Below are 14,833 nucleotides of genomic sequence, written 5' to 3' on the forward strand. Positions count from 1 at the left end.
ACTTCCGGTTTGGCGATGGGCGCAACAGCAAACATGTCAGGGTTTTTTTTGGGGGGGTCACCTTCTTGGCCTCCTTCGCGGTACGGGCTCGAGCTTGTCTGCCTACTACTACTTTTTTTTATTTATTTTTTTATTTATTTATTTCCTCAACACACACCTTCAAATACCCAGGCAACATCGGGCACCCAGGCTAGTATTTTATAAAGCACTTTGTTTTATTATAATAAATGCATTTTAAATGATATCTTATAAGATAGTATCCAGAGAATCATGAAAAATACCTTCGTCAGGCGGAAAACAGTTCCAATTTACAATTTATTAAAACGCTTTGCACAATTCAAACAAAAGGTAAACGAGATCAGGGAATGAAGATAAATAGTTTTAATTGTCTAAGGGGAGACAACTCCAAGCAAGACCAAATTACAGCCTTAATTATTTAAATAATGACACTCTATAAACCAAACAAAAACAAGCAAAATAGAATGAGTCTATAGTGTGCACTTCAATCTGCTTACATTAAGTCGACCTCTATTCGAAAGTAATCATGATTTACGTTTACTGGATTATCTTCGTTTTACTAAACATTCCCCAGTCTAAGATTATCCCTATAAAATATTACTATAAGTAGCTGTCGTTGTTTACACAAAATAAAATTTCATAAGCTACGTCACTCTCCCGTGTCTTTAATACAATCTGCATTCTCGCTCCTCAGCCAACTGTTGCATTCTCAGCCGACTGGCGCCATTTCACTATTTGCAGTCCATCCGTGGCCGCGCCCTTGTAATTTCTATTCGGGGTCGAGACAGACAACACAAACGGATCGATATTTGATATCATTTTGTTTACTTGGATTTCAGTTATTTTAGCTGGTGAGAGAGGGCGTTGCACGGAGTGGTTTGTACACAGATAATACGCTCTTGGGTTACTTTCGTTCGTCAGGCTGGTGAAATCTCTTAAAATGATTTTAGGAATTTCTAAGTGAACACTGACTTATTACCTTCACATATAGGTGCTACCTTTTTAGGTTTGGAGAGATTTCCATTAGTTGAAAATTCAATGATTTAACACGTTCATGTTAAAAGTTATCAGCTTTAGGAAGTGACGAAGCAGGCGTATTGAACTAGATAACAAAAAAGAGAGTAAGCAAATTGAACGGACAAAGAGAAATGTAATATGAATTCGAATGCTTTGTTGATATATCGATTTATATAACTGCGAAGCAAATACACAAACACACGTTCTCTTTAATATATAGAAATATTGAAACAATACTTCTTTATGTTGCTAAACAGACAAGCAGACAACATACTACAATGCCATAGCTCTTAAAAATGGCAGGTTCCGTTTCGCCTCCTCTAATTTCGCTATAATGAATATCCGCGATTCAGACTCCCCCCTATAAAAGAGGGTAGACGAGGTTCGGTTACAGCGTTTTTCGTTATTGTATCTCCTCCGCCGGGTTCGTGCGATTAGGTTATCGATCGCAACAGATTATCGACCCTCCCCTACCACCCCACCCCCCCCCGCCCTACAAAAAAAAGCCTGCAGTAGATAAACCAAGCTTCTTTTTGGTATTCGGAAACTCTCTTTGCAGCTCCCGAAATCATCTGCCACTCCACCCCCGCCCGTTTTCCGATCAGGTTTCATCATCATCGCTCTTCCAGGAAGCGCCACGTGAATGCGTTTCTTTATCAAATTGCTATAACGCTTTGAAACTCGAATCAAAACCAAATAACAATCAATGTGTCTGCCTCGGCTTGTAATTAAATAGGAAGTTGTTTGCTGAACCCGACGTAGTCTGGATCAAGACATCAAGATTGGTATTATGCACAGTGCTTGTTTTACGGCAAATCAATCCTTTTTTTTGTGTGTGTGTGGTGAGGGGGTATTTAATGCCGAAACACAATGCCTATAGAAAATAATTAATCGTATATAATTAATTGAACACGGAATCAAAAAAAAATTGAGCCTATTTAATACTAAAACGATTCTTTTAATTGTTTTCTTTTGTTTGTTTTTTTTACTTAATTTTCAATTGCGAGTAATAATGATTAACTAATAAATATTTATTGATTTTTAACTTCTTGTAAAACTAAAATCTATTGATCATATTCCCACAAGTGTATTATTTGGGTTGCGAAAATATATGCATGTATTACATGGGTTTTTTTTTTTTAAGATAATCCAAAAAATAAAAAACAAATAAAAGAAAAAGAAAAAAAAACTCTACAGCTGTATATTTAGAAATTTTTAACAAAAACTCGAAATCGTTAATTGTATCGGAATCGGAAATTTATAACAGAATTGGTAATCGTATCGGAATTAGGAAAATATTCGAATCATCCCATCACTAATTCGTACCTTTTCCTATAGTATTAGTGCATAACAACCAAACTAGATTTGATGTGGTTTGAACTTGACATAACTCATCTCATAGTCCATAGTCGTATCCATTAACACAATCGCATTTTGATTCTTCATATCTAGTTGTTTTTGTCTAGACTGGCAGAATTCTTTGTATTAGCCAGTATTAAATAGAGAAGGGGTTATTTTGTGGTGTTCCTTCTCTTAGACTAGTTGTAACGTTGTCCGTGAACCAACACACGTTGTTTGCAGTTTCAGTCGCAAAGGAGACCAAGCCAAAGAACAGGAAATAACTCCGACTCACTTTCTGTTTTGCATAACGGTATTTATTTTCTCGTCGTTAGACCCGTGACGTCACCCACATGATCGAGAACGTTCTCCACGTCTCTCACGAGATTTCGAATGTTATCTCGTCTCTCCCAAGATCTTTGTTTTTCTCATTTTTTAATGGCCTTCCCTCCCACCCGCGACGTCACTTCTCATACATTTACATACGCGCATCCGCGCTATGTTACATAGTTCCTAAAAAGAACTATGTTCTAGGGCCTGTTTCCCACTTGACTACAACCTGAATGTCTTCAAGTCCAACATAAACAAATTCCTGATAAACCGTCCCCTTAAGTAATCCAATTTATCAAATCTCACTTACTAACGATTACTACGATATTATCCCATTGATTACTGTACACACAATAACCCTTATCCTCGAGTGGCCTCCAGGCCTTGATAAGTTGTGACTCCCATGTAAAAAAAGCTTCACAGAACTTGAAAGCACTATGCCAAGATTACAATACTGCAACTTCCGCTTGTTTATATATAAGTAAATAAAATAACAGACTTAAAAACAATAACATGGGATATGTTTTCCTTATCCAAGGCTACTTACTTTACTTAAGACTAGCTTACTATTTTTCAGCCATCGTTAGGAGAGGAGACATAGAATCATATTTTTCCCCAAGGATATTAAACAAAAAGACTCTACTGCCCCAAGAGAAATTGAACCCCGTATGCCAAATCCACAAAACTTCTATTTTATATTGCTTGTATATTTCTCAATTCTATAATAATGATTAACGTGTTTGTATTTCTATATATATAAATGTAAATCCATCTTGTCACACAAAGGATAGCGAATAAAAAAAAATCTGCTAGGCGAAACCATTTCAAGTGCTTAGAGGAAGAAATACAGCAAGTCAGAAAACACCCTGACGCTTGAAATGAATCCAGAAAGAAGCCCTCTACTCTATTTTCATAATGAGGCGTTTTCTTTCTTATTTATGTTCTTCTTTTTGCATTGATTGGTATTTTATTTTTTTAACTCTCCATTATTTTGTCAGTCATGTAACTCTCGCTCCCTCTTATTTTGTCTCTCGGTCCTCATCTGGAGGAGACATTTTTCTTTCTATCTTTACTCTTACTCCTGTTGGCATGTCACTAATAAGGGTGATGAAGGTAAACGTTATTTAACTGGGCTGGTGTTATCCGCATGGTAGTCATGAATCCGAACTTTTGTATAACTCACAAGGGATACTCTATTGCCCTTTGTTGAATGGAGTCTAAACCATGCAGTAGTCTCTGGTAGGACCTCTCGACGCCATATTAGTGAGAATGATTACGTTTTGTTGTTTTTTTTTCCTTTGTCATTAGTCAACAAAAAAAATTACTTTCTCTCTTTTTATTTCCTACTCGACATGCTCTTCTGCTGACCTTTTCCACAAAACTTCCCAACCTCACAATGAACCATGTTGCCAAGGTCATGAGTGCAACATTAATCACCAGAGTTGTACCATTAAGGAGTAAAGGTCATTTTTAAACAAGAAAAATAAATAACAATTCGATGGTTAATTATTTATTTTGTATAAAAATAATTATTTGATTAATTCTTACAATATTGCGTTGGGGAAGTAAAATATATAATTGTTCTTTCTGTTTAAAGTGTTTTTCGATTGGCCTTTGGTTCTTGAGTTTTCAAGTTCTAGACGATTTTAGTTGAGAATAACGATCCCAAGACCAGTGTATTTTTTTTTTCAAAACAACGAAAATTCCTTTAATGAGCAGAAGCAAACCGCTTACTTGTGTTTGCCTTTTTCCTTATATTGAGAATTTCCTCCTCCCCTCCGCATATAGAAATTTCTTTCCATTTTCTCTCTTTCTCGACGTCTCTCTCTCAAATCAGAGAGATGTTTGTGATTCCAGATTCTAGAAAATATCTTACGATAGTTTTGTCTATAGCACTGTCTACTGATCCCGGTGACACTAGTTGTAAACAATCCCGGCAAGGTCACAGGTCAGCCATGTTATTCGAATATCTCTATTCCTGGGAAATTATTACATTTGCATTTTTCGCTATGTTTAATTAATTTGTACGTTTCTTTTTCTCTTTTCAATCTGACAATACCGCAATACGTAAGAATATACCAGTACTCGGTGCATAGATATTGTTGTTGTATGTGTTTTTGTTTTGTTTTTTTACAAGGTGGTCACCACTTATCAAGGCCCGGAAGCCACTCAGAGATAAGGGTTATTGTAAGTACAGTACGTTAGTGTGGATATTTAAAGTGTCTACTTAAGTTGGCGGTTCATCAGGAATTTGTTTACGTTGGACTTGAAGACATCCAAGTTGTAGTCAGGAGGGAAGCAGGCAGACGGAATAGAGTTGCACAGGCGTGCAGTTCTAAGAAAGAAGCTTTGTTCATGGAATCTACGTTTTGATTTAGGCACAGATAAAGAGTGGGGAAAGTTTTTCACAGTGGATTCAGCTAGACGGGTGTTTTTTGTAAAAGATTGGCGAGGGGGAACCAGAGATTGGAGTTCAGACGAGCACCTGCCATGGAAATAACGATAAAACAAAGATAGGCTTGCAACGTCTCTTCTGTGGGAGAGAGGTTGCAGGGTAGAGAAAAGGGCATCCCCCACTAAGCCACGAAGTCTATTTTGTACTCTGTCAAGGCAGAATAGGATGTTTAGCAGCTCCTGCCCAGATATGGCAGCAGTATTCCATCCTTGGACGTACTTGGCTTTTATATAGATAGTATCTCTCTGGTGTTACCTGGGAGCCTTTACTTTAATTTTCGTTGTATTTGTTGTTGTCGTTGTTGTTGTTGTTGTTGTTGTTGTTATTGTTGTTGTTGTATTTGTTGTTGTTGTATTTGTTGTTGTTGTTGTTGTTGTTGTTGTTGTTGTTGTTGTTGTTGTTGTTGTTGTTGTTGTTTCTTATGTTAACATATTTTAATGTGATTTTTGGAGTTAAATTTAATCATTAAGATATTGTAAGCCAACCAAATACATACTTGAATAAAACATTTGCCAAATTAAATAAATCAAATAAAAAATGTCAAAAAGATTAAAATGGCCCGAATAAAATATTTTGGATAAATAAACTATACATGACTTTTTCGGTCAAGTTTGAGTCGTGCGTGTCCGACAGTTTTTGTTTAATCGCCGTTCAATGGTAAATACTTGTAGGAAACAGAGTAGTGATAGCAAAAATGATTTGCGTCAGAAACGCATTTTATAAAGTCACAAAATGATGGCGCGCAGCTGATTTTATCTTCAAGGGTCACGCGAATTATCGCTGTTCGTATACAAATAAGATGATCCTAGGCTGCGTAAAACAAAACCGTTTGCATACGTACCGCGTTGAGGTGTGCTGGATTATTTACTTGAGTCAATACACAAAACCAAATGAGATGAAAAGGACACCTACAGTTGTTCATTGCTAAAGAAAACTACAATGTACATTCAAAATTGTCAAGAACTGGCGCTATAAAACCAACAGGATTCGATCGCTGCACTCCAAGTTTTTATTCCACGTCGATATCAACCTCCATGTTGATTATACCAATGTATCTCTTTCTTTCCCTTTTCCTACTAGTTTCTTTCTTTATTTCTTTGTTATTGACTTTCTTGTTTCTTTCCATATTATTACTGTTCGACGTATAGATCCATTACGAATGTATTTTCTCTTTCCAGGCATTGTCTGTGGCTATCTTTAGATCCCGATTATTTGTTCCTTATGTATTTCATCCGATGCCAACTGACTGTCACAACAACGCTGGCTTTGTTGTTAGGACCTAAGGTACGTAACCTTTTATATTGTCCCACACAGCAAACATTAACACCAACACCCACGAAACCACCACGTTCTACACCACGTCTACATATATATGCGTGTGTGTGTGTGTGTGTGTGTGTGTGTGTGTGTGTGTGTGTGTGTGCTACAGAAGTTCAGATCATCATAATTTTTTAGGTTTCATATATACATATGCACACACACACACACACACACACACATGTATATATGTACATATATAAGTATATATATAAGCATACACACACACACACATATATATATATATACTAGACCACCCGTGACCCGTTGGGTTAGTACGTTATATTAACTATGGAATTCATGTATGAGCGTGACACTTGTGGCATAAAGAAAATAGTTTTTTTTTACATAACAGAAGCATTTCTATGAAAGTATATTAAAATGAAAAAAGAATATAGATAGATTTCTATGAATCGTTCTGTTTATTATAATTGTTATTTTTATTTAAATTACAGTTACTGAATTATAAGTGGTTGGTCATACTTATAGGTAAATATGCACTGAACAGGTATCATAATCCTTATTATAGTTAAATTCAAATTTTGATATATCATCTTTTAAATGAAATTGTTAGTTGAAAGTACAGAATAATAAAAAAAAACACTCTCCACATGTTAATAATGGCTTTTTAAATAGAAAATGAAAATAAAATGTAACTTTTTTCATTTAATTTAAGCAAACATTCAGTACCCATTGTGTAAAATATTTAATTTGTATGTTAATAATAAGGTCAATAAAATTAAGACAATTCTTTTCTATTTACATTTTTTGTACAATTAATTTTTTTTAAAGAAAACTTTTGTTATCCTTTTGCTTAATTGAGACTTCTTATCAGGTTCTAACTCTCTTATATCCAGATTAATTATATTAATCAATTTATTTTATTGAATATGTATCGCTGAAAAGCACGGGTGCTTAAGCACTTATTGTACAGAAAATAAATATTGTATTCATATGCTAATAATAAGGTCACTAAAACTAAGACAATACTTTTCTATTTACAACATTTTTTGTACAATTTGAGTGTTTTAAAAAAACTTTTATGTTTTCCTTTCGCTTAACTATCCAGTTTTACATCGCTCCCTTTTTCTCTCTCTCACACATACACGTAACTATTTCTCGCGTACGTAACGAAAACAGAGGGAGTAGGAGTGTTGAAATCTATGAGAGTGAAAGTGAGAGGTGTTTTCTTTCACCGCCGCTGTTTCTATTAATAATGAGTGTTGTTTTTTAAAAGGGAGAAGTTTTTTTGAAACTGCGACAGACTTTACGAAGTTGAATGTTTTTAGCCGTTAAAAAAAAACAAAAAACTATTTGATCAAATTAAATGAAATTGTTTGTATTAAAAGCGATATAAAAATTCCGGAATTGGAATAACGGATTGAAGACGTTGCTATTTACGCATGCGCAACCGGATGTTGAAAACCGGAAATCTGATTGCAAACATACAAGATCCATAGACTTTTAGTATTATATATATATATATATATATATATATATATATATATATATATATATATATATATATATATATATATATAAGAGCAAATAGTTAATAAAACATGTTAAAAAAACACTTTGAAAAAGAGTTAAAATCATATTTAATTTGAAAAGGAAACACTAAATAAGTGGATAGTCCTTAATCTGCGGAGTTTTGAAGAAATATTTTCCTTCTCATCAGAGGGTAGGAATTAGCAAAATGCGGGATCGGATTTTGCATGAAAAGTATTAGATGAAACTGCAAGTAAGTCAAATATCTTACTTGATAACAAAAAGTGAAGCATAGGGAATAGGGTGAAGAAAAAGGTGATTTCGCGTGAATGGATAGTCTGATGAAAGGTAAAGTATCCAATGACGGTAAAATCCAAAGATGTAAATCCAAGAAAGTTAGTTAAATTTCCATTCGCACAAGTAAATTGTGTAATTGGAGATAGTCCAAAATAATCCAAAAGGCCGAAATCTGTGGAATAATGCGCAAATAAGTGCAACGAAAAGGGGAAAGAATTCAAATAATATTATTAAAAGAAAAATAAGATATGCGTTATCTCGGCTGCCGAGATTTATATATATATATATATATATATATATATATATATATATATATATATATATATATATATGAAGATATTTTATATTCTTAATATAATTATCTTATTAAATTACAAAAAGCTCCACATGGATGGGTGGAGCATATGAATATAAAAAATAACGGATGCCAGTTCTAAGTTAAATAAACTTTAATAGATCATCTAGTTTATAAGGAAAAAGAAAATTCTTTGAACCATGTTATTTCGAAACTTCATACTCCTCATCAAAAGATAAAAAGAGAGCAAGATATATACACATATATATATACATGTATATATATATAAAGGGCGATGAACTCTTTTTCTGGGTCAACGGCCAACTAGCCCCGTGTATATTTGTGTGTGTGTGTATATGTGTATTGGGGTAGAGAGGGCTCCCGTAAGCCGTGGTGAAGGCAACCTTTCTGGGAGAAGCAAATCTCTGATTTAAAAAACCATAAAGCGGAAGACCAGTACCCGCATTAAGCTGGTCTGTAGTTTAATTTGTTGCTGGCTATCTTCCTCTTGCTTGTTGCTGGATCTCAACATTTTGAACCGAGAGAGAGACGTAGCTGTCGTACAAAGCTAAGACTCTGTAACATCATCTTTGTATAGATACTCCCTCAGGCATTTGGGCTCATGGACTTTAAGTGTCTGAGGGAGTGGCACTCGTCTGACAAGACGTTGCAATCATCATATATATATATGTATATATATATATATGTATATATATATATATATATATATATATATATATATATATATATATAAGTCTAGCATAAGAGTATTAGCCTAGAATAAAAATAAATATATACTGTAGATAAATAGATGTCATACGATCAACATTTTGCTTTCTTTTTTCTTTCCTGTTATAGTTATGGTATGTGCATCGGCCACCAGACGAGGAACACACCCGACAGAGAGCTTACTCCCAGTCCGACGTCCATGATAGCATAGCACAGGAGACGATGAAGCTGAACATAGGGATCTCCTCAAACGGAGACGTCGACGTGGGAGAAATTAATCTAGCTGATATGGATCCAGAAGATATCCGGGTAAGTGTCGCCTGATGCGCGTTGCTTTTGCTGTGAGGTGAGAGAATAGATGCAACGTGCAATGGTTTATGTGGTGTGATTTATGGGAGAGGGGGAATTAATCTAGCTTGATATGTATATTTACCTTTTTTTCAGCAAATTCGGAGGAGGTTTTAGAGATGTCAGTCGGTTCTGGATATGACCTTAAACTATATCCGATAGTGAGGCCCCAGCTTGTGGGCTTTGGGGAGTGTGGAGCCACCCTTTAATTGCTATTGCTCCCAGGTCCACTCTAACCTGGAGTGGTAGTACCTGTTAAGGTCTAAAGTATGAGTTAAATAGAAACCGACTTAAAAAAAAAAAAGTATATATATATATATTCTATTAAAATTTTTTTCTTCAAAATAACTGGATTCAACATTGAATAACCTGAAAAGGGTTGATATGCCGTAAAACAAAAACAACCCACCAAAAAAGGAGATTTCAGTGCATGAAATTCACTCTGCAGTATGAAAAGAAATGCATGACCAGCTCTGTCAGCATTCTGCGGTAGAGGCGCCTCAAGTGATTAGCAATTAACTAAGACTTTCTTAGAGAGAAGGTAAAGCCTGGGAAAAATGGGCCTCCTATAACCGAGGGGAAATATATTCTAGCTCGACTCAACAGCAATTGATTGCTGAGAACGTAATCTAATTGATATGGATACAGGAAGTGTTCAAGTACGTGTCGCTGATTATGTCTAAAGGATGAAGGTTCAATCCCCAGTGTTGGCGACACTCAAAATACAATTGCGAATTACTTATGACTTTTACCTAATCATAACTGATCGAACAAGAGCATGTCCCCCCCCCCGTTAATTAAATTAAGGGTCTCGTTCAAAATCTTCTGAAAATTTCCAAGTTCCACAGAAAAATTCCAAAGTTCGATAGAAAGATTCCCGAGTTCGACAAGATAGTCCTGAAGAAGATCAGTGATTGCATCGACCGAAACAAGATGCGAACAGTAGTCCGAATTGTCCGAATAATACGAACCACTGGTTATGTTTTTTGTTTTTTTTCTCCGGTGCAACGTGTTATATGGCATGATTGATATAGGCAGTCAATCGATCACATCTTTATGGATCCAAAAGATATCTGGGTAAGTTTACGTACGATATATGACATGATTGAGATATTAGGTCTATTTTATAAAACTTATATGGACCTAACAGATACCCTGGTTAAATCTTGACATATTTCTTTAGCATAATATATACGGTATAATCCCGTTGGCATTACATATACAGCAAAACCATAATTTTGCTAATCGTCTATTGTCTTTTGTGCTAATTATTGCTTAATTGGGTCAGAACCTAAAGTGTTAGTGTTCCCTAATGATGCTGATTAAACAAAGCTGAAAAGATAACGAAATACTAAGGTCTTATGTACGACATGAAAATAAACTGCAATCTTAGAAAGATCTCCATCATTCCAGTAATTATAAGAGCAACATGACTTATGAAAAAGAATTTCAAAAGCTACTTGGAGAATATATCCGGCATGCCCAGTGAACTAAGTGCAAGATAGATACAAACAATTGCAATTAAAGGGGCAGTTAAGAATCTTACAAGAGGTCATGGTTACAATATCTTAGATAGCGGGCGGGTGTCTGGCATTCGGTAGGATGCCTCATCTCCACTAAAAAGGAAAGTGATAAGAAAATTGACGGGGGTGACTGTTTAATCCAGCTGACATGCATTCAAAAGATATGAGAGTACGTTAGAGGATTGGATATCAGGAAGCTTTCTGTGCACGGCATCATTGATCAATATTCCAGTACTAGTTAAAGCATAATTCAAACTGCATTTATTAAAATTACGCATGCGTTGGAAACATACATATAATAATGATGTTTTTATTTATGCAGGGATTAATGCTTTGAACATTTGCATCCAAGAAAAGGGAATCTTTATAAATTTTACGAAAAGCACGCACGTGTGTATAAATAATAAAATTATAATGATACTTAAATGAAACATAATAATAATATAATTATTACTGATGAATGGTATAATATGTAACAATAACAAACACGTATGCCGACACATATTTCAAGAATGCTTTAACAACTATGCGAACTTTAGACAGGGTTCAAAAGAGATTCACCAACCTGATAGGTCCCGCACTGTCAGCTAGGCTTCAATCCCCGTTCCATCGACGAAGTTTTGCATCCCTCTGCCTGTTTTACAAGTGTTTTAATGGCAGACGTTCCGACGAACTACAAACCCTTGTACCCCTACGACGTAAATAATCCCGACAAACCTGACAAGCAGAAAAATCCCGTCCCCACACTGTAGAGATCCCGAGATGTCAAAAAGCCCTCTATTCAAATAGTTTCTTCCCTCGGACTGTTAGACTTTGGAATAACCTTTCGGGTTCCTGCTTGCCAGACTGTACTGACATGCAAAGAGTCAGATATAATGTAAACAGACATCTTTCTGCTAAACTCTCTTCAAAGTATCCCTGCAAATTATGCCTTAGATAGTAGCCCCCTACATCAAAGTGGTAGTGTGCCTTGTTTGGGGAGAAAAAACCTGTCTGATTGTGGAGTTGCTGTTTCCGGTTTCCGGCAAAAAAAAAAAAACACTTCCACCAATTGACTGCACATTTTTCTTTTCTTTATGAAAATGACGTATACCTCGAAAATTTGACAACTTAAAACAACGATATCATCTTAATTCGACATCGACACTATGTTGGTAAATAAATATTTTATAATTGAAATTATTGAAATCTTTCAATATTTTCATTATCCATTATATCCATATTGTCTCGAGCCCAACGGTGTTTTTCTCCAAGACTGCATTGTCATAGCTTTCAAATCCAACTCCTTTCACATCACAAACAATGCTTCCAGAATGCTGCAATATACTTCTCGTTTAATTTCTATCTTGACATTTTTTAAAAGAAAATTGTCTTCTTAATTTTATTTTATTTCTGCGGTGAAGATTTTCTTTTTCTTTTCATAAGCTTTCATTTTTGCTGTCTGGAATGTATTTTAGCTGATTAGAATATTCTTTACATATATAAATTTTTGTACACACACACACATATATATATATATATATATATATATATATATATATATATATACAAATATATATATGTAAATACTCATATATATGTATACAAATATATATATGAAAATGTATATATGCAAATATAAATATATGTATATAAATGCAAATATGCAAATATATATACAAATATATATATGCATATGTGTGTGTGTGTGTGTGTGTGTGTGTGTGTGTGTATGTGTGTGTGTGTGTGTGTGTGTGTGTGTTCAGACAAGTATTGTTGAATAACATGAAGTGTTTTTGCTTAAAGAGCTTATTTTGTAATTTTTCAACTGAAGGATATAAAAGCATCCAGACTTTAAACAAAACAGTAATTAAAAAAATCTGCCTGAAGACGACTGATGAAATGCAGTTGAAAGTACTTGCAAAGAACAACCAAAAGGAAAAAAAAAAACAGGTGGACGAAGACAACTATGGCACTTTCTTGCTTAGATTCCATTGAAAAATAAGAACGACAATTCGAAAAATTGAAAAATTTCAAAGAAAAACTCATAAAGCAAAAATACTCCGTGCTATTCAACAATACTTGTCTGAATGAAAGCATGTTCCATTAATACACAATATATATATATATATATATATATATATATATATATATATATATATATATATATATATTGTGTATTAATATATATATATATATAAATATATATATATATATATATATATATATATATATATATATATATATATTGTTTTAACAAAATCAAGACATCAAAGAATCGATTGATAACAACACACTATTTGCTGCTATCAATCCATTCTTTGGTGTCTTGATTTTGTTAAAACAATATATGATTGCTCAATTACACAAGATGGTAATTTTGGAAGTAACAATTTAAGTCATCTCATTCTGACTTAAAATTTATTGGTATATGAACGGTTACTGAATTATCAATTATATAAACCTAATAAAATTCGGCATAATAGAAATTATATATATATATATATATATATATATATATATATATACATACATATGTTTTGTGTGTATATTTATACTTCACATTTATGTATTTTGCAAATATATAATTTGCCTATATATTTACGTATGCTTTGTATATATATATATATATATGTATATATACATGTATATATATATACATATATATACATTACATATATATACTTTTTATGTTTTGTTTTTTACATATATTTTTCATATGTATATATATATATATATATATATATATATATATATATATATATATATATATATATATATATAAAGCTGAACGTCTGTGTGTGTATCTGCTCACGAATAGGCTCCTATATGGTTGACTATTAAAGAAAACTGTTCACATATAATGATAGAAGACGTATCGAGACACAGGAATGGGTATGTATGATCTTGCATAATGATGATTCATTAAAATTGTGGGGGCTGCGTACGCGCCTGGTCCACAAAGTATGGAAATAAAAAATTTAAAAATTCAAAAGAAAAAACGTTTGCAAGTGTTTTTGATATAGATGTACGTAATAATACTTTGATAAGTATGTTTTAACTTAAATAGGGACGTTATAATAAAATTGTGGGGTCTGCGTTCGCGCCTAGCCTCCATAGAACGGAAATAGGCACAAACTTTAATAAAGACTTTTCATATCTATCTGCGTAAGTATACTTTGATAATTATGTTTCAGTTTGAAGAAATATGATATAATAAAATTATGGGGTGTTCGTTCACGACTGACCTCCATAGAATGGAAATATGTCACAAAGTTTAACAAGTTTTTTTAATATAGATCCACAGAATATTGTGATAAGTGTTTCGGTGTGAACAGGTATGGTATAATAAATTATGGGGTTTATCTATTTTATTTTTATTTTCATCATACTTTGCTTTGGTTTTGATACCCCTAAATTCGAAGCTATCTCTTTACAACCCTTCCTTTAACCTATCATACTTTCATAATCAGAGTCCATTTTCTGTAGGCTGCTTTTGAACCCAGTCAACAACGGGTACTTTTGCTAGTGTGTACATATATATATATATATATATATATATATATATATATAATTTGAATATATGTTTTGCATATATATATACTCTTCATATATACTTTGCATCCATGTGTGTGTGTGTGTGTGTGTGTGTGTGTGTGTGTGTGTGTGTGTGTGTGTGTGTGTGTGTTACATCTA

General features: G+C 33.7%; 1 protein-coding gene across 1 annotated transcript in view; it reads left to right on the forward strand.

The window, feature by feature from the left end:
- Positions 1-14,833, forward strand: part of LOC145248145 (metabotropic glycine receptor-like) — a 472,150-nt gene that overhangs the window by 456,786 nt on the left and 531 nt on the right. Inside the window, exons 8-9 of the mRNA XM_080109967.1 lie at positions 6,337-6,442; positions 9,417-9,596. Of these exons, the coding sequence (XP_079966093.1) occupies positions 6,337-6,442; positions 9,417-9,596 (286 nt within the window). The remainder of the gene's footprint in view (positions 1-6,336; positions 6,443-9,416; positions 9,597-14,833) is intronic.

Source organism: Euprymna scolopes, chromosome 26 (genome assembly GCF_053919585.1).
Source record: "Euprymna scolopes isolate OS-2025 chromosome 26, ASM5391958v1, whole genome shotgun sequence".
In the NCBI taxonomy this organism is placed as follows: domain Eukaryota; kingdom Metazoa; phylum Mollusca; class Cephalopoda; order Sepiida; family Sepiolidae; genus Euprymna; species Euprymna scolopes.